Source organism: Notothenia rossii (assembly GCF_949606895.1).
Source record: "Notothenia rossii genome assembly, chromosome: 1".
Classification (NCBI taxonomy): domain Eukaryota; kingdom Metazoa; phylum Chordata; class Actinopteri; order Perciformes; family Nototheniidae; genus Notothenia; species Notothenia rossii.
The window spans coordinates 75,072,800-75,094,266 of NC_136912.1; the positions used below are offsets into that span (position 1 = coordinate 75,072,800).

General features: G+C 39.9%; 1 protein-coding gene across 1 annotated transcript in view; it reads left to right on the forward strand.

The window, feature by feature from the left end:
• Positions 1-15,104, forward strand: part of gpc1a (glypican 1a) — a 38,826-nt gene extending 23,722 nt beyond the window's left edge. Inside the window, exons 3-10 of the mRNA XM_079664067.1 lie at positions 519-736; positions 1,306-1,479; positions 2,796-2,961; positions 4,575-4,705; positions 5,400-5,537; positions 5,924-6,054; positions 13,068-13,243; positions 13,577-15,104. Coding sequence (XP_079520193.1) covers positions 519-736; positions 1,306-1,479; positions 2,796-2,961; positions 4,575-4,705; positions 5,400-5,537; positions 5,924-6,054; positions 13,068-13,243; positions 13,577-13,752 — 1,310 coding nt within the window. The 3' untranslated portion in view covers positions 13,753-15,104. The remainder of the gene's footprint in view (positions 1-518; positions 737-1,305; positions 1,480-2,795; positions 2,962-4,574; positions 4,706-5,399; positions 5,538-5,923; positions 6,055-13,067; positions 13,244-13,576) is intronic.
• The last annotated feature ends 6,363 nt before the right edge of the window (positions 15,105-21,467 follow it).

The following is a 21,467-nucleotide window of genomic DNA, read 5'->3' on the forward strand; positions in this document are numbered from 1 at the left end:
TGGATTAATTATCCTCCATAAGAATTGAAATTGTTAGTTATTGGATACATTTCTACAAAATAAAATGATACTGCATTAATCCATATTTTTTCATTAACAATGAATCAAATCAGTGTGTGTAAAGTAAAAGGGGACGCTCATATCGGAAAAAACTCACAGAGAATAATCATCCGACTCTCAGCTGTACAGAGAGTTTTAGTTTTACGGCAAACAACTTCACTGTCCCTCCACTTCCTTAGTGATGTTTACAGAGGAAACAGTGTGATAAACCCACTGTACGCTACACACCTAGCACCAATATATATAGGATTCACCAGGTGTAAGAGTTTGTGAATGCAAACACTGAGGTAAACAGAGTGAATGCTTGACCTACAACAGTCAGGTAGACAGAACAAATACATACTGTGAAGAAACAACCCCTTTCCTCATCTCTATTGTTGTTGTTTTCTTCTCCTCTCCTTATTTCTCTTCTCCTTCTCTCTTTCCTTTGTCCCTCTCTCTCTTCTCGCCTCCTCCAGCCTACTTCACTGAGCTGCACGGCAGCTCTGAGCGCTCCCTGCAGGAGGTGCTGTCTCCACTCGGCCCCCTGTACTCCCAGAACACGCGTCTCTACGCAGATCTCTACACCGACCTGCGACAGTACTACAGGGGCTCCGCTCTCAACCTGGACGAGACCCTCACTGAGTTCTGGTCCCAACTCCTGGAGCGCACCTTTAAAATCTCTGCTCCTACAGATGTGAGTGAAGAAGTGAAAGTAGAAGACATTATGCCATGAAAAAGGGACTGATGTACAGGATGATGAAAAGATAATAATTTAAATAATAAAGCAGAAACCAGAGTGACCTTCTAAATACGTGTTCACATTATGGCCTCTGTTTTGGATATTTAATCAAATCTTGATAACGATCATGTGAAATAGACCAAATTATATTCAAATGGGAGTGCTTGAAGTGCTAATCGACACGATTAAAGGATTTGGTGAACTAGTTCTCCTGATCCATTCAGCTGCTAACTGTTCTCCCTCTTCAGTTCCTGCTTTATATCTGACTCATAAGGAAAATCATTTTCCAAAAGTTAAATTTTTAGACCCATCACCTGTCTTGAATCCTCATATTTTATTATTTTTAAATGGAAAACCAGTGGCATGGAGAGTAGATGCATTTCTGAATCTCTTATAGTGCCATACTTTGTTAAACTACAAGGCTTATAGTGTAATCACAATGTTCCTGGCCGATGACCTTTGTAGCTGGCAAAAACAAAATAACTAATAGCATCTTCATTTTCCCTCCCTGTCACCTCTCGCAGGTCACCCTGTCAGACGACTATCTTGAATGTGTTGCTAAGCAACAGGAGACGCTGCGGCCATTTGGTGACGTCCCGCGAGACATGAAGGCGAAGCTGATCCGTGCTTTTGTCACAGCCAGGTCGTTTGTCCAGGGGCTGATCATCAGCGGAGAGGTGGTCAGGAAGGTCTCCCAGGTGAGAGTCTGTGTGTGTGTGTGTGTGTGTGTGTGTGTGTGTGTGTGTGTGTGTGTGTGTGTGTGTGTGTGTGTGTGTGTGTGTGTGTGTGTGTCCGTGTGTGTGTGTGTGTGTGTGTGTGTGTGTGTGTGTGTGTGTGTGTGTGTGTGTGTGTGTGTGTGTGTGTGTGTGTGTGTGTGTGTGTGTGTGTGTGTGTACATAAGACGTAAACAGAGAAAGAGTGAGTCAGACCGAGAGAGACAGGATGAGTTTTTGATGAGAGTTTGAGTATTATTTACAGAAAATCGTGTCTGTTACAAAGAACTGCTAGGCTGCTTCCTATTAAATCAGATATGATGGGTGAATGTTTGTCACACCCAAACTGTCAGATAAAAATGTCTCCACCCTAAAAAAAAAAAGAATCAGAAAATTAAGCTCCAGACGTTGCCATCAGAACAAAGCTATCATTTTGACAACTACAGTTTGCTGTCAAAAATGGGTGTGAGGATGTTTATCTAGCTCTCAATGCAGTTATTTCCCAACATTCAGAGACAAGTGACTGATGTGACTGGGTGTTTGTTCTATCATGTATAAATGTGAATATCCTTACAGTACCAGGCATAAATATGATTCTATTTAGATCTGCTTGATAATAGCTACACCAATGTCATGAGGGCAGACTTTTTACTTCAGCACAACCGTGATGTACTATCATGACACAAATCAATGCAGACTTGATTTCGACAGTGATGGATTACTTAAAACTCTAGTCGGTGGACTGATTTTCAAACTGCACAGATATAAATGCACGAAGGCTGGTCAGAATATGCCTTCAAATATGAAAAACTGCATCTGGATCTTACATCTTGCTATCATACATGGTGTAATACCTCTACTACCTGCCCCCCTTCTTAGAGGTGTCTGTCTACAACATCTCTGCAGGATAGTTGTTAAAAAAAACTCCACTGTGGAACTGGACACCTTTCACGACTCAGAAGCTGACAGTGTAACAGAAACCCTGGACTGTATAAAGATAAGGAAGGCCATCACAGCTTTTTTGTTCTCTTGTGTCCCATATCATTTTACAATACTGCCCTCTACTGTTCATCATGTTCCTTAAGCTGTTAATACTGGTGTACATGTCCCTCATGGAGAAAAGTCTCCAATGGAAAGGAGAAGGAAAGAGCTAAACAACCACAATGTACTACTGTGCATATCAACAGTGCATTAAAGGGAGAGAAGAAGAATCAGGACTGTAGTAAAGCATACAGTATTACATGCCCTTATTTCACTACTGACTCTGATGATACTAATATTTTTTTTTCTAACCTCTCCAGGTTCATCTGAGTCCAGAGTGTACGAAGGCCCTGATGAAACTGGTGTACTGCCCCCACTGCCGCGGCACGGCCTCCCTCAAACCCTGCTCCAACTACTGCTCCAACGTCATGAAGGGCTGCCTGGCCAACCAAGCTGATCTGGACCCGGAGTGGCAGAACCTTATAGGTGAGACTCAGAGATGGAAGGGGTGGTTTGGATGTGTGAAGTGGGGTTGTATGAGTTACTTATCTATAGTCAGTGTGACAGCATGCCAATAAAAGTTTGGTTAGTTTGAATTCACACAATTACACAACATAACCAACTATCCTGGCAGCAACTCCTGTGTTCTGCGTGCTAAAATTACTGTTTTTTTCAATGGAGTTTGATGTCTTTGATGAGACATTGGTAGTCATTTTGGGCCATTGGATTGAATCATTTGAATCATGTTTTATTTTATTTATCACATCCCTGCATGATATATTTTGATAAGATCTGAACAATGTTCATGCCTTCCCTTTTTTCCAGCTAAAAATATTTGCCCTCTGCATATGGCGCATTTCCAATGCAGGGCCACGCACGACTTAGTAAAGTATAGTTAGGCCTTGGTAGGCCAGGCTCACTTTATGCTGCGTTTCCAGTACAGTTTAGTAGCTGGGGTAGCAACTATAGTAACGCAGTGTAGGCAGAGCCGTGACGTCATCTTCAATGCGAACCACAGAAAACCAACATCAGCCGTTAGCTGTTAGTACTCAGAGCTCACTGCTCCTCATATCTTTTCAGAAACTAGACAAAAGTTAAACAAGTACAAACCACAGACTGTCTGTGTCATGGCGAATACAGTCGCTGGTTTATTTATGTCTGTATAGGCCGTTGTTGTGAGTGTGGACGGAGTATATACAACGTTAGCTTAGCCGATCTCCATTCAGACATCACGCATTTTAAAAGGTTTTTCGCCTGCCGTCTGTCCGCAGACTTGTCAAAGCATTAATTCATGGTTTTTACTAACCGGTATCAGTATGTTGTTACCTCGGCATCATTTTGAAATGTGTATAACAATTAAATCACGGTCAAATATGTTCATTTTGTTGTAGTTGTAGCCCCCTTGCCAGCGATTCTCTCACTAGTTTAGCATACTCAGCCCGGACAGAAAAACTGTGAAACAGTATCCATTAGCCGGAACTACCCCTAGTGGAAACGCAACAAAAAACGGCCGGGTTTGGGACGGCACACTTTAACCGTGCTACGCGCTGCAGTGGAAATGCGCCATTAAATGCCTGCTTGTCAAATACATTTGATCGTTTAAAGAAACACTAAAGAAAGATTTACATTAAAGTCACAATACCTTCCATAGGATATAATCTGCTTGTTGAAATCCGAAAACATAAAAATATGAAACAGAAATAGAACTCAAAATAAAGTGCAGCTGAGGCACCCGTCAGTGAATATTACGCATGGGTTAATAAACTAGGTCTGGGCAAAAGTTGTTTCTGTGCATTTTATTTGATTGATCCCAGATCATAAAGTGCAACTGTTTTCTTGTCTCTTGCTCGCCTCGTGCTTACCCTATGGAAAAAAAACCTTATGGCACCGAGGCCACCACCACCTGTTCCAAAATAATCACCAGGTCCCCAATAAGGCCTTGTACAATAACCACTGGTACAGTGCAGAGTCCTTCTAATGTGACACTTGGTCACTTATACTATTTTGTGACCAAAGAGACTTGAGACTAATCTAGTATTGTTCCCAAAAAATCTCTGAGTTTATCCAAAAATATGTCTCTTCCTATTTCCTCCATTCAGACACCATGATCCAGGTGGCCTCTAGCTTCAGCACGGAGCCAAGCCTCGATGTGGTTCTCTCCTCTATCCCTGCTCGAATATATGAGGCTGTTCACTTCCTGCAGGAAAACCTGGACAAATTCACAGACAAGGTAAGACACCTTACTTTGTCTGATCACTCACTATATTTCCCTCTCCAGTGTAATTCTAGTTTATGTCTGCAATCATGTTCCCTTAGAATTATTAGTGAAGCCTTTCAACTGTTTATTAGATTCTTCCCTTGGTAAATACAATTAAGGAGTGTGCAATTTCACATTTACTATCCTCAAGGAGTGCTTACCTTGAGAATATTAGAAGCAAAGCTGCAGCAGCAACACGCTCACCCTCTCACCACTAGATTTATTGGTTTTATTGATGCATCCTTCAAATTAGGCTGCTGGGCAGCATTATTAAATTGCTGGGCTGCCATAATTATACCGAACTATATATCACCGTCATATTTATTGGACAAGCAGTCATTGCAGCTATAAGCGTTCTTGACCTTGTTTTAATACCAGCAGTGTTATTATTCTCATATTTTTATGATAGTGGAATGTTTTTAGAGTCTGTTTATGTCTGTCCCCAAGCAAAGATGTCTCTATTGTGACCTCTAGTGGACATTTTCAAAATCGCAGAAATGTTGCAATGCATTGTTGTGTTGATGACTGTCTGTAAATCTGTGTGTGTGTGTGTGTGTGTGTGTGTGTGTGTGTGTGTGTGTGTGTGTGTGTGTGTGTGTGTGTGTGTGTGTGTGTGTGTGTGTGTGTGTGTGTGTGTGTGTGTGTGTGTGTGTGTGTGTGTGTGTAGGTGTACCAGACATGTGGAAACCCAGGTGAACTAGGAACAGGAAGTCCCAGTGTTCACGAGCAGAGGAAAAAGAGCAGCTCTCTGACCGCATCCGAGTACAAACCCTCTCCAACCGCTGGGCTCAGACTGGAGATGCAGGTTTGTGCGCGTACAAGTATCATATATGTCTACACATGTCTCACTCTGAATGACGAGATTTAAAATAAATTAATAGAAATTGTTTTAATGTGCTTTTACGTGAAAGATTTTAGGGCACAGCAGGATTTAGTTTTAAAGGTAAAGATGTAATGAGTGAAAAGTGATGAAAGGGTTATTATGAGATGAGTTTAATCACTGATTTTTTTGTTTTGTTTATGAATCATGTTTTTTTTATAGAAAACAGATACATTCCTGGCTATATCTTGTTGATGATTTACTATTCTGCCCCGGTTACATTTTGAAATGATATTACATGTGATTTAAAATGTATTATTTGTTTTGGATTGTATAACCAGAAATTAAAAAAATATTTTCCTTGTCCTTAGGTGTCCGATCTGTCCAGTAAGCTGAGGGAGATGCGGCAGTACTGGATCCAGCTCCCTGTGGCTCTCTGCAGCAAACTGGCAGCAGGGGGCGCCAATCAGGAAAAATGCTGGAACGGGGTTACTAAAGCCAGGTGAGGAAGAAACCTGCTGACCTGACTGACCTCACACAAGTTATTTCATCTTTAAATGTGACATCTACTTTACCTGATCCTCAATCTTCAAAATGACCATCAAATCTCTTCAACGTCCAAACATCACATTACACGTTTTTTTTATCCAAAGCAACGTACAATAAGTAGATACAGAATAGCAACTAAGACACCGCAGATTCAGTTACAAAGTTGGGATAAGATTTATATCAAGATTTATATGGGGGGGGTAAAAGACCTAGGATAAGATATACCTCACTGCAATTGCCTAAAGAAAAAGGGGGACTGGCACTTCCAAACCTAAAGGAATATTATCATGCAGCGCAACTACGTCCTCTCATTTATTGGTGCAACTCATAGACTGGTGCAACTCATAGACTGGTGCAACTCCGATTATATGGCCCGCTGGAAAGACATCAAAATACTTACATATGAGTGCCCAATTCAAAGAGAAATGCCTCCCCATATTAAAGAAAAGGGAGACCTAGATCCAATAACAACATTTACACTTGAAAAATGGTATTCTATTATTAAACAATTGAAATTTGGAAGGGAACTTGGACTATTAGACTGGATAGCCCATGACAAAGGATTCAAACCAGGAAGCTATGACATTCAAGCAATGGACAGAAAAGGGTTTAACAGCCATATGCACGGTTATCCAAAAGGGAGAAATGAGAAGCTTCCAAGACCTGAAAAACATTTTTGACCTAGAAAATAAATACTTATTCAGATATATGCAAATAAGGGACTACAATACACAAGTTATTGAGCCGTTTCCGCTCTACATCCTGAACTCCTCCCTTCGATGCAATGCACTTCCGTTTTGGCGGACTGGGTTTGTTTTGCTAGCTAGCTCCGTTGTGCCGACAAAGCACTGATATCGCAGAGACAAAGAGGATATAACAATTACAACATGAAGAAAAGTGGTTCGGGAACTACGTGTGCGGTAGTTGGTTGCAATCACTCGAGAAAGCACCTGAACGAGTGGTTAGATAGAGAGTGCTACGACCACAAACCAGCACCCAGCACCCAGCCATGTTGTTCATTAAATACAGATAAACACAACAAATACTGCATGCATTGTATTTTTTAATATTATATATGAATATTTTCATAGTGATGTAATTGTGTGGGCTGCTTTTATATTTTAATTTGTAATACCTGTTAGGATTAAACATGTGATCTTTCTTGTTGAAGCCATTTCTTTAGTTTCCTCAACAATTAATTAATTCAGTGTTATTTATGTACAGTATGAGCTTAATATGAATGATGAACTGTGTTAAAAGAAATTGTAGCACTCTAAGGAACATATGAAATGCAATAATGCAATAACAGTGCAATAATGAAATTAAATTACATCAAACTTTATTTTCACTCAAACAGTACAGGCACATATGATATATTGCACAGCATAAAGAGATCATGTAAATTGTGCATTATGTAAACAACAGACAACTGTTGGCTCCTGTGGGCATGACCTAAATAAGGCAGTTTATTTTGGTTTTATGCTGGGCCACGTCGTTATGTTATCCTCCCAGTTTTGCACTGAATTCGGGTGGGGGAGAGTAACGCCATCTCCAGTCAAAGAAGTAGAATCGTGTTCCCAAGCTAGCATCACTGTTAGCATCGAAATCGCTGTGTTTACACCAGTGCCCGTCTGACTGTTTACATCGGTTTACACCGACAGACGCTGTGCAAAAGACTTCCGGCGGAAATGAAGTGCATTTGTGTAGTGTCATGGCGCTACCCGTGTTTTGGCGCGTAAACTTGTCTATACAAAAAAGGTTAAAAAAATTAAGATGACATACAACCTATTGTAAAGATTATTGCACGAGCTTACCATGCTGATATTTCCAAACTTGTGTCTACCCTGTATTCATGCTATGGAAGCCAAAAGAGATTCAACACTCTAAGTAAAAACTAAATGGGAAAAATAACTAAACGAAAGAATCTCAGAAGAGATGTGGTATGATATGTGGAAAATGGTTAAAGGCCATGTAATGCATCTAACACAGGTGTTTTTTAACATGTAGTTTAGATATCACCAGAATAAAAATAAATACAAATGTTTAAAGTTTGGTCATAATTAAATGACATATACGTTAAAAAACGATGTTGGTTCCGAAGTTTGCCGAGTACGCCCCCGATCACTCCCGAACGAGCGGTGACGTCACACGTGGCAAACATTGCCATTTGATCAAATCAGTCCAAATGGCAAGCAACGCGAAAACTTCATACAGCGACAGCGACAGCGATCATTCAAGCTCAGATTCGGTGGGTTATCTGGATTCAGTTACAGAAGTAGAGAGTGAACCAGCTAGCCTTTCACTTCAAGGCATCTTGCCTTATACGAGCCTCCTGCCCAGCAATCGAACAACGAGGCAGAAACTTGTGAAAGAGAAGCGGATTCCGCAGCCGGCGAGACTCGAGTCGGCAATACTGAATGGTAAATTCTGTTTTATTTAATTTGACCTGCACTAAATGTCGATCTTGATTTGTCATCTGTTCCTCACACGTCCGGCAGATATTGTTTTTTTTGTATTTTATGTACAATATTCAGGTGTACGTCAATGCTGTGAAAGCATGCCCACTGCAGATGAATGTACATGCTGCAGAGAGATCTGGCAGGTGATGGAACAAATAGACAGTTTGCAACCTACTGACCAGATAGCAGAGTCCTGCATCGGGTCGGGTATCCGCGGGTACCCGACGGGTGACCCGCAAAAAAGGTGATTTGCGGGTGGTATTTTTTCAAACGCTTTTTTCCGGGTTCGCTTCTGGGTAAAACAAAGATGATGCGGGTCCGGTTGCGGGTGTTGCATAATAAATATATTTAAACAATAATAATTTAGTTTAATGTTTAAATCCTCAGACCTCTCCCCCGCGGTACCGAGCATAATCATAACTGCAATCTAATCTGCAGTGCATCTATCTGCTGCTGAGCGCACCACATTCTGAATGGCTGAGGTGAAGCTCTCTAGCGGAGAATACAGCATTTTCAATAACTCTTCCTCAAGAGCGAAATCCAACGTCTGGGAGGCTTTTGGTGTCATCCTAGATGGAGAAAATAAACAACATCCCAGGCTTCTTGAGCCAAATATGCAACTGCGTGTGTTAATAATTACACGTTTTCACTGCTTATATATATGCGGGTTCGGGTCGGGTTGCGGATCTTGTGCCGGCGGGTCGGGTCGCGGAACTAATTGGCAATATGTGCGGGTAGCGGGGCGGGTTCGGTACTGCACGTCACGGGTGCGGGGCGGGAGCGGGTCTTGAAAATCAGACCCGTGCAGGACTCTGCCAGATAGAAGACACCGACGAGAAACCAAGGTGCATTATTAGCCACCCAGGCTTTAGAGAAGGCTGTCTCAGTGTTTGGACACTGAAAATAGCGTATCTTCAATACAAACAACAACACAGAGCAGTTGATGGCCCACTACACCAGTAAGTAAATATTGATTGACCCAACTGCCTATTGCAGCTTTGCTTTCATATAATACTTTTAGTCGCTACAGATATGGTACACTTTTAAAGATACCATTAAACTCTTTCAGTCAAAAACAGCTTGGCTTTTATGTTTTCTGTGTATGCAAGTTCAATGTATGCTTGGGAAAAGAAACAACTACACAGGTGAGGAAATATATAAGAGGTCTATGATTCTGTCAAGCAGTCATGTATAACCTCATATTTATTTTGTACAAGTAAAATACAAATATCATGTTATAAGCCAATTTGTAACCATAGCTACATAATAGTACTACATAACATTTTATTTTTCTCCAAATATATTTATAATCTGTATACTTTTTTTTCATTAGGAAGTATCGATATACAGCTTATCGACAGTTTGTACATTGGTGCTGGGGTGTACTCGGCCCAAAAATCAGAGTCCCGCTGCCTGCATGTGCTGTAACCGAGATACGGAAGACTTACCCTGAACCGGGAGGCCGCTATCAGGGATTTCAATGGCCAAATCTGTCATTTGACATAAGTCATGCAGCTGAACTGGTTAAAATGGTTTCGCATGATGTAAATAATTTACAAAGTACATCATTTACAATATTATTTTTCCAAAGAAACATGTAAATATAACAACATTTTCCAAATCGCAAATTTGTATGATTGTATTAATTTACTGTTTGATCAATAAAAAAGGGTTCTTTTGTTAATTTTTCACTTGTAACATTTGATCTTTATTGCAGTGTACATTAGTCTATTTTGGTATATGTGCGAGCCCACAAATAATTAAAAGTGGTAAAAATAATAAAGATATTCAGACGTAATTCATTTTTGGCCTTACTTATTTCACTTCAACTTTTATATATTTCAGTCACTAAGTTCACTGTACTCTGGTGACATTTAGCTCAAGCTGGCATAACACCTGTAGTAACTTAATTCTGACCCGAGTTTTGTGCACAATCTTCCAGCACCCATGATCAATGTTTATAGCAATCAGGAAACATTCACAGCTCACAACTACACATCGCTTCCCCATCATGAATTGTTAGATAAAAAAAGTTTAGCGAGGTCCGGTTACACATATGTTGAGCAAAAATAGCGGAAGGATACAAAACAAACAATCCAGACGAGGCTGGTGTTTGCCACGTGTGACGTCACACAGCTGGGTTAATGGCTGGCAAGCTTTTTGCTACCGGAGCGGAATAACACGGGAAAGTGGCACACATTTCATGTTATTTGGGGGGTATTTATGGAAAGAATCATTGATGTTGATATGTCAAATGAAACAGTGGAAAGTGATGAAGCGATTTATTAACACAGAATAACATTTATTTTGGACATTACATGGACTTTAAGGTACATAACAAAGGAGTCATAAAAAACCAAGCAATACAATGTAGATTGTCTCCGTACAGGCACTGTTCTCTCTGAAATTTAATATTTGTTTGTGTGTAATTTTACCTTGTGAAAAAATCCATAAAAGAAAGTAAAAAATAAATAAAAAGAATAGCAACTAGGATCAGCTTTAAACATTAGAATACTTTTTTGTAACCAAAACTTACTTTGACAATCCATTTCTTCTGAAGTTAATTCAAATATTTTAGGTTGTTTTTTCTTTGCTGTTATGCATTTTTGATTAGAATCCTTTAACCCAGGGGTGGGGAACCTTTTTCCTCTCAAGGGCCATTTCAATTTTTTAAACATCCTCCGAGGGCCGTACAAATTATTGACCTCTGCTTAAAAATACTAAAATCACAGCCCATTCATTTCGCCTTTCTTTCATGCCGTGCAAAGAAAAAGCGAACTCTTAATCCAGATATTTTACCATGACTCGTGCATGCATTCACGTGCACGGTTGTGGCATGACCACCAAAACAGAAAGTATATTGGACACAAGATATGTGCAATGTATTTCGTTTCCTATCCATGTTGACGTGATTTAATAGTGGGGGGGGGGGGGGGGGGGACCTAACCTCCTCTAGGGGGGTCCTCACCTCCCCGGGAAGATTTTTTTTTAAATGTTGAAGTTAAAAGCATCAATATGGTGCACTTTGAGAGCAACATTAGGAGATCTATGGATACATCTCTCAACATCCATATGAAACAGAACTGGAAGCAGATGTATTTTTCTTTATGGATATTTTACAAATCACTCCCCTTTCAAACTGTATTCTTGTTTATTAATAACAACTTTTATTTACTGTCATATAGTATTTTATACCTGTTTACTTTATTCTCTTGTTTTTTAGAACTATAATGATCATATAAAGATGTGCCTTTACCTCACTGGTTGGAGAGAAAGGTTCTTATATTCGTTATCATAGCTAGCTAACCAGATGCTAATAACAACAAAGTTATTGACTGTATGATCAGTATGACAGATGAACAGATCGCGACTGGGTTTACAACTAAAGACACAGCCACGAAGAAACTGCGGCATGTGTACGGCTCCTTATGTGTACTGCAATTTTTGGAAGTGCCGAAGTGACGTTCTGGTGCTCCCCTGCCATGCTCCTCTGTCAGACGAGACATATATCACGTGATGACACGTTAGGCTCGTGTTGTGTTCAAGGACCCTGACCTTGGCCAGGAATTTTTTTGCGGTCTAGATTTCTTTAATTTTTTTCTTTTTTGGTTGTGTTTATAAATTACCTCGAGGGCCGTAGCAAATGTTCTCGCGGGCCGTATACGGCCCGGGGGCCGGAGGTTCCCCACCCCTGCTTTAACCCATGTTGAAGTTAACATTGTTCATGCAGCAAAGCTTTTAAACAAACAACTCCTTTTCATCCTTCCACATAATACTGGAGTGTGTAATAATACACTTTCAGGGTCTGTAATCTGTTCTTCACAAGTGTCATTTATGCAGCACATAGACAACAAGACATTACAGACAGAAAACCTGTGTCCTGCAGCACTTAAAGACACTTCTGAGGTCAGGAATATAAGAGTAGGCAGCAACTAGCTTCTGATAATGTCGCAATTAAACATGCCAGATTTCTTCTCGTTGAAGGCCATCTCTATACTTTGTGTGGTAACAAAAGATGCAATAGATAGATACTTTATTGATCCCAATTTGGGAAATTATTTTAATATCAATCAATAGGCTATTTCTTAAAATGTTTTAATCAATGTTAATCTATTTTAAGGTGATATTACATGACATTTCTTCCACATACAGTGATTTTAAATCCTGCCGAGATTCACATCCAGAACACTGGCAGTCATCGCCACCCCCACAGCCTCCTTTATCTATGTGTAAATGGATTATAAAATAATGTAACCCCCCCCCCCACCAACACACATACACCTCACATATGTTTAAGTGGTTGGATTACAGCTAAGTGTTTAAACACAAGAATCAGAGATAGGCATTTGTTTTCAAATAAACAAATAATGACATAGAACTGTGCTTAAAACACCTTTCAACAACCAGAGCCTCTCCCTTACACCCTTACATATTTCTTTTAAAAACCATATCTGCCCTTTTGTTGTTGCCACACATTGTTCACCTATCCCTCCATTCCTCAAATCAGGTACCTTCCAGAGGTGATGGGTGACGGCCTGGCCAATCAGATCAACAACCCTGAAGTGGAGCTGGATATCACAAAGCCAGACATGACTATCCGGCAGCAGATCATGCAACTCAAAATCATGAGCAACAGGCTGAAAAACGCAATGGAAGGCAACGACGTGGACTTCCAGGATGCCAGTGGGTCATCTTCTTACAATTGCACTGAAAGCAGTTTTATACTTGACAAACCTTGTCTATTCTGTTATGTTTTTGATGAGATTATTTTATTGCCTGATTCTTTATGTTAAACCAGAACAAGGGCTTCTAACTAATGACACATCATCTTAATTCAAACATTGATTCTATTCATGAAGGTCAAAACGTCCTCAATCAAGAGATTGCCACTTAGAAACATGTAATAAGGAAAAAATTAGAAAAAGGAATCTCCTCATCTGTTTTTTGAAAAAGTAAAGTATTAAACAACTTCCTATTAAAAATGTGTTTCCTCTCTCTCTGTAATCGTCTCCCTAGGTGATGACATCAGCGGCTCAGGGAGCGGGATGTGTTTTGGTGTTCAGTGTCATCGGAATAGAGCATTCGACTTCTCACCAGACACAACCCGAGCCAGGGGGGCCGCCACGTTTCAAACCCGCCTCTGTGGACTCCTACTCCTGCTCCCATTGGCCAGCCTGCTGCTTCAGCGATGATGGACCGCCGCCTACTCCAGTCAGACTCTGAAGCGTAGAGGAGGGCTGAACCACGGGACGGACAAAAAGGGGTTTGGTGGGGAGGGGGGTGTTACGTAACTTTGCCAAAAAAATTAAATGAAAAAGACATTTTGGGGAATGAATGGACGACATTTTTTCTTTGACCACGAGGGGCAACATTTGACAGTGACAATTTGTCTTTATTTCGTTTTGCTCAGTTATTATGTCTTAGTTTGAGTGTGATTCAGTTTGTTGAGCTGGTTTCAATGGATTGTCGGAAGAAGAAGGAGGCGAGGAAGACGAAAAGAATGACTGCTGTTGATGATGAAGATGATGATGATGGGGATATTGGTAATGATGTATTGACACTCTATCAGGTCCATTTAGCTCCAGTTTCCAGTCAGCAGGCGGCAGAGCTCAAAATATGTTTTGCTCCGACATGTGGTGCGATCAAGGTTTTAGTTCTTTTTACTTCTACGGTTTTTAAGTTGAGTCAAGTTGTCTACCTTAACAAAAATTGTGTACATTGTAAATGTTTGCATACTTTAGCTAAAAGACTGGCACCATATTGAGCCATGAATGTACAGTATAATACTCTATTGGCAATGAATCCCCCCATTATCTGTGATGTACTGTAGTCGTCCGGATGTTTTCATGTGTGTTGGCATAAGCAGTCAGTATGATTTGTCTGAAATACAAATGATCCCACTCCTGTGATGTTGTGATTGCAAGAGTTTACCTCACTTTTACTGTACACCCAACCATTTAAAAAAAAAATTGGGAAAATTATTCATCTCCTATGAAAAGAAATATCAGTCTCTTCAAAGGATGTAAACAAACACAGGACACCGTTTTCCTTAAGTCCTGTAATGATTTCCTTCAATAAAAATCTACACAGGAAACATTTCATGACACAGTAATCCTCCTAACAAGGACTCCTTGTTGAGAGCACACCAACATAAGGTAACTGTAAATGAAGTCTTAGAAGCAACACATTGGTTCAAACCAAAGCACTTATTACACTGAACACTTTTTTACAAATGTCAACATCGCCCCAATTATGTTGAACATTTGTAACAACCAGTTTACCAGGTTTTGTGACTGCATATGTTGATGGGAAACAATTATTACTAAGAAAACATGTGTTGTACATACAGAACAGGATATCTGCCGAATATTGACAACATGTATACATTTGCCTGGTTATACATCATTTACTCGGCATGCCTTTTTCCATACAACACTTTACTGGTACATACGAGACTCGCACAAGTCTCATGCACATACACACTGGGGTTGTGTATTAATCTGTATTTAATCACTTTTCATCCATTAAACTCTGTTTGATTATAGCAGTGGCTTTTGAAATGTACATTTTGATTTGATTGGTATAATTAGCATATATTTAAAAAAAAAAAGCTAGCTCTTTATTTAAAGGGCACTTGAGAAAATAAGCAAAAGGATGTCATGGGGATGTTATCAGCGTGGGTTTTGGGGCTTGAACAGAAAGACTGCATTTAAAATTGGGAGCATTGAGATTAAACGTGCATTTTTAACAGGCAAGGAGGGTCAAACTAAAATATTGACATTCATTATGGCGAATATAGCCTCCAATATTTATGGATCTTCAGGGACTAAAAGTTTTAGCCATGCTAGAGTCATGTTTGTCAGTTAGTTCACCATTTTGGTAAAAACAATTATATCTAAACAACAATTACAACTGCAATATCATTTTGTATGGACATTCATGCTCCAAATGATGGACTCCAATGATTTGTTGCTGCTTTGACTTTTCGTGTAGCAACACAATTTGGTTGACAGTGTCTCAACAACCATTGGCTGGATTGCCAATTCAATGTCATTCTTATTACTTTGGGGATCGTCAACCTCTTCATCTGGTGCTATAAACTGCCAAACTAATTAAAATCTGCTCCAGCTGTAAGTGAACTTAAGGTTAACTTAAAAGATAAACATGGTAAACATGCCACCTGCTTGTAATTATTCAGTATGTCATTATGCTGATGTTCACATCAAGCACCACTGAGACACTAGCTTGAAAGGTTGTTTAAACGTCTCCTGCAAGTTCCACAGACTTTATGGAAGTGCTACACTTAATCTCTGGAAAACCCCTTTAAGGCTATTCTGAGTCAGCTGATGCAACTCCTCAGGCATGTATCCAAGAATCCATTCATTAGAAACAGAGATGAGAACAAGACCAGTTGCTCTCGTCTTCATTTTTTCCGTTTCTGAGGCTCTGTGGCCACCACATAGTCATGACTCAGTCCCTAATTGTGCTTGTTTTTTAGAAAAACTAAACTTGCCAGATGCTCTACAGCTATAAATAAACATATAACTCTTTATAACAGGCACTGACAAGCTGTATGTGTCCCTCCTGGAGAAAAATAGGGCCATGTGTTGTGTGGGATCAGTGTTGGGTGTAACAAGATACAAAAGTAACGGAGTTACAGTAATGTATTACTTTTTGCTGTAACGAAGTAATGTAACGCATTACTAATGAAATGTGGGTAATTTACTACCCGTTACAATACATTTTTAACCCAAAATTAAATGGTGTTTTGTTTTTTAAGAATTTACCAACATCGCGAGACATTCCGACACCAGAGAGAAATTGTGCGGATTAGTAAACCTGGTGTTTACCCTTCAGGCTCATCAAGAGCCCTCCGCTTCACATTGGGTTCCCTGATCAGCCTGTCGGGTGTTATTTTCCCCGTAATGACCGCCTCGCTGCACATTATCCCGATTATTACACGGCCATATACTAAACAAACTATAGAGCCCATTCCATGTTCCTGTTATTGTTTACTTCCTCTCTGCCTTCTTCTGGTGATTTATCTGACGTCCAGCCCTTCGTCTTTTAACCTATTTTCCTTTCTCTTTCTTGATCCTCCTTAGCAACTTTTATAGTCCTTGACAGTGGTCTGTACTGCTGTATTAACAACGTGTCACATGTTAAGAATTTACAATCGGAATTGAGTATTCAACTAAGCCGTGTAATAAAAGTTTTTAGTAGCCTTAATGGCCTTCACAGTTGTTATGCTATACCACATTGCCCTTCACTGGATGTATAATCAGGGCCGTCCCTCCCTAGAGGCCGATCATGCAGACTGCGTGGGGCCTCACCTTGCGGAGGGGGCCTCACCTTGCGGAGGGGGCCTCATCTTGCGGAGAGTGCCTCAACTGAGCCGAAAATGCGGCGCAATGCGAGACAGTAATATTATAATGTAACTTATTACTTAAAAAAGACAGTAATAAGTACTGTATTACATTTTGGAAGTAACTTGCCCAACACTGGTGGGGATGACTATCCTGCACCAGTCAGGGGGTTTGGAGTTAATAAATGATGTATCTTCCTGATGCATACAACAGAATGAGGCAGAGCAGCAGGCACATAAGCAAACACTTCACTACACGTCTCTGTCTTTAAAAATCTTAAAAGTTGCATGTGTCTTCTCCGGTAATTGTGAATGATGTGGAAGTAAAGGTATAATCTGAACTGACTTTTCCTGAGAAGTGGGAGGACAGGTGTAGCAGCCACATTATGCCTCTGTTGACTTTACTTGTCTAGACATGATTTATCGGCGTTGAGCCCCCTGAGCTGAACTGTCTGTCCGTGATCACCGTTTTCCCCTAGGTACGTCTGAATAAAAGCTGCTACAAATCTTGCTGCACACATTTTTAAAACTCTGGAGACAGCTTAGACAAAATTGTTCTGCTCATGTGGAGAATTGATTTTTGCGCCTACACCTGTGCGTTGAAAATAAATTAAAATGTGTTTTATTGGAGATATGGCTGCTTCCGTTAAACTATTTCAAATGCGCCCAACTGCTAACTTTAAGATAAGAAGCATCTCTCACTTTGAGTCTGCTCTTCACTTAAATACATATACACAACTCTTTAAGATACTGGTCAATAGGTACAAGGATGCCACTGAATAAAGGGGATTGATGTAGTTGTCCATGGTGAAATGTCAGGTTGAGAGAATGCAAACGGACTGTCGGGCCAGGAAATGCAGTGTCACAGAAATGATATGTACTGTTGTGTTATTGAGCAACTTTTCCCTTGGTAAGGGACAGGAAGCTGCAGGAAATGAATGAGGCGTGAGACAGAAAAGGATCTTCAAGAGAAAATTGATCCACAGCCATTGGGGGATGAAATGTATCAAAGTTTCCAAACTGCTGTTGTCATTAAAACTTTTAGCTTGTTCTTGTAAAGGAAAAAAAAACTTTCTTTCTGTTCACTCATGATCCATAATATTGCTACACCTGTCCAACTTTTCTCTCCTGGTATCAATTGAAGTTCCTGTATGTAACGGACTGTATCAAGTCCCAAATAAATACCCTCTTTTCCCTATCTCACTAAGGGGAAACTGAGGAAAACTATGGCATTAAAAACTGAATATGTCATGATGGAAACATACGTTTTTTTAATGACATTCACAGATACATTTTGTTTAATGTCACCGAGCTGGAAGAACTGCTTCATTAAACTAATTAACCTTTTACCACACACTCTCTTCCTACAGTATGAGGCTGGAACTATCAAGAATCTTGAGCATGTGTTATGTGTACTGATATATCATTTTGGTTAATGGGTAATTTTGCCACTCAATCCAGGGCAGTTGTGTAATACATCCTTGAAAGCTATTTGTCCAATCTTGAGAGAGTAATGATAAAAACATGTTTTCATTTTTTTTAAAACATGTCCGAAAAAAGGGAGAATGGCTATTAAAGGGTCAAAGTTGAGCTGAAAGAGTGGGTGGTTACTAGAGACCCAGCACCCCCACACAGGTGTTTCCACTTTACCTGCTGATTAAGCTTCTCAGATTGAGGTATGGTGGAGCTGTGTTGTGGTCCTCAAAGGTAAAAATAAATAGATGATTGCAGACATTATCAATGTGTAAAATGTCCTACCAGTAAAGGCACTGCAAAACCAACTCAAATCGAACAAACAGATGCCTGAGAGGATGTCTCTCTAAGTGAAAATGTATAGGTTTGCTCTGATGAGGGCCTTCACTGCTGTTGGTGAACAAAAGAAGCAACAACACAACATTAAACTTGTGTAGCTTAAATGTGGGGTAGGTCATTTACTTCAGAAACGCTTTTTGTTATATTCCATGGAATGCTCTTAACATCCCGATAGTAATGAATATATGAAATGCTTTGACAATAAATACATAAAAACATTTCATCTGTGGAAGCCGTGGCGCTGTAAAAACCACGACCAATTATTTTAGCCGGCCCGGCTAAAATAACTGGATGGCCTACCTGCCTGTCAGCCTTCCATCTTGTGCACAAACCTATAACGTGCCCTCATTGGTCATGTGCACGTTTGTGTGTGTTGGAGGAGGGGCTCTGTAAGGAAGTGTGAAGGAATGGCAGATTTTTTTTCTTCCAAATTCTAGCGCACTCGAGCTGGTTTCTCCATTCGTATCTACCCTACTTTTAGAGTTTAGAAAATGTATGCAAATAGTGTATTTTAGAGATACTCAGAGTTTCAGTGTCTGGCTTTAGAGGTGACTACTGGTTGGAGTGTGTTTTAATATATTATTAATGTAATACAATTTGTGGTAAACTGAAAAGACCTGTGGGAGTATACAATTTTGGAAATCAGGAATCAATGTAGTCATTTTCAGTACACTAGGTTAGGTATTTTAAACAGCAGGCATTTTGAGTTGTCTTAGTAGAATAAACACAGGTGGAACTAACAACACCAACGATGGCTGTGACATATTCAAGTGTGAGAATAAGACAGCATGCACAAACTAGAGAACGCAATTCCCGAAGAAATTGCAAGTGGGAATGCTTTATGCTGAAAAGCTGATGCTAAACTGCTATGCTGAAAGTTAATGTGTAAGAAGAAAGTGAAGAATTTAGATTGAAATGATACATGAACACTGGGGGCTTGAATGTGTGATCAGAGAAGAAAAGAAAGTAAAAAGGCTTGGAAAAGCAGCAGAATATTTGAACTGCAAACTTTTGAACTAACTTGATTGCGAATGATCTGTCGCCATGCCAATGGCATTTGATGACATCCCATATTATGCTTAGATGCGTCTAGGCTGCATCGTTACCAAACCTGTGAAGTTTTGGGCCGTTCGGACCGTGTCCATTGGAGCTACAGCGACATCGTGTTTTATGGCGAGGGATGCGTTTCCATGGAAACGGCATATGATGACACCCCATAATTGACGTACAGCTGTTAAGGGCATGACCATTAACCATTATCTGAGGTCTGCTGCTGTTTTATGGCGAGGGATGCGTTGCCATAGTAACACCACATTACGTAACATCAGATCTGATGTAGGGCTGTGTTAACTATTATCTGAAGTCTGCTGCTCTGAGCATGTCAGTTGGAGTTATGACATCATCGTGTTCCATGAAACATGTGTTTATATTTGAGTTTACGACGTGTTCAGAGATCAAAGGTTTCCATGGTGATCAGTGAGAGGAGAGCATTTTCATTGTTCTGAATGAGAGATAAACCTCTTACATGTGAACGTTTTGTTGAAGAACCGTAACAGATATCGGTGAAATTTCAAAGCGTGAAGCATGTCAAGGAACTTGAGCATCTGAAGTGTACTTTTTGTGTACTTTCGGGTTTAATAATGTGGCCTTTTTGGCAGATTAAGTAAAGGTGTGTGGCTGCTGTGGTGGGGAAAGGTGAGGCTGAATTTACAATGGGGTTTAATGGAGACATGTTGAACGTTTTTGTCACTTCATGCCCTCAAGAGGCATTTTATTTAATTATTTTGCTTAATTTTTTTTTATCTTTCAAGCTACGAGATGTTTTCCTACATTTGTCATGAAAAATGTTGTCTCATGAATGTAGGGTTTGGGAATTGTGACATCAGGCACTGTAAATTCTGAAGAAGGCCTCTTTACCAAGGTCTGAACAATGTTTAATATCTCTAAAAGGAAGAATCAGATTTAAAAGTTGTGTTACACGAATAACGTCAGAAGGATGTGTAACATTTTAAAGTTGGAGTGAGGTTTCTGAATGAAAGTATGAAGGAGCAGTTAGCAGTTGAAGAAGGAGCAGTTAGCAGTTGAAGTTGCATGAAGATTGTTGAAGTCTGAAGAGTTTCTCCATTGACTTCCATGTTAAAAATGTGATGAATTATGGAATGTATCTCTGGAGTTATGAAAGTTATGAATGATAAAAGTAATAGCCATCGATTCCCGACCGAGCTGAACGTTTTGATGTTTGACCGGAGTTTCTGCAATGTTCAATGTGGTAGAAGAAGAGGCGCAAAATAACCCTGCGGAATAATAACGAATTTTGTGCGTATCATAACAGATGGTTGGAATGCTGTGTCAGCATTCCCACTAAATCAGCTAAATTGAATTCAGCCATTATTAAAGTCACTATTAACAGTGAACGGTCGAAATGTGTTCTTTGAAAAAGGCTTTTTGAATTGATTTAACAAGGGACGATTTCACACAATTCACCTTTATAGATATTTTCCATTGGTTTTCAGTTCTCTGATTTAAATTAAGAAGTGTCACACAAGTTTTTCCGACTAAACTCTATTATGGCTATCCTGCCATCTTAAAAGTTATCTTTGAACATACCAACAAGTCCTACAACTCATACGACTAAATAGGTTGATTGTTCAAGCGTTTATTACGACCAAATAGGTTGATTGTTCAAGTGCTTATTATGACCTATAATCACGTTTTTAAAGTTTTCGACCT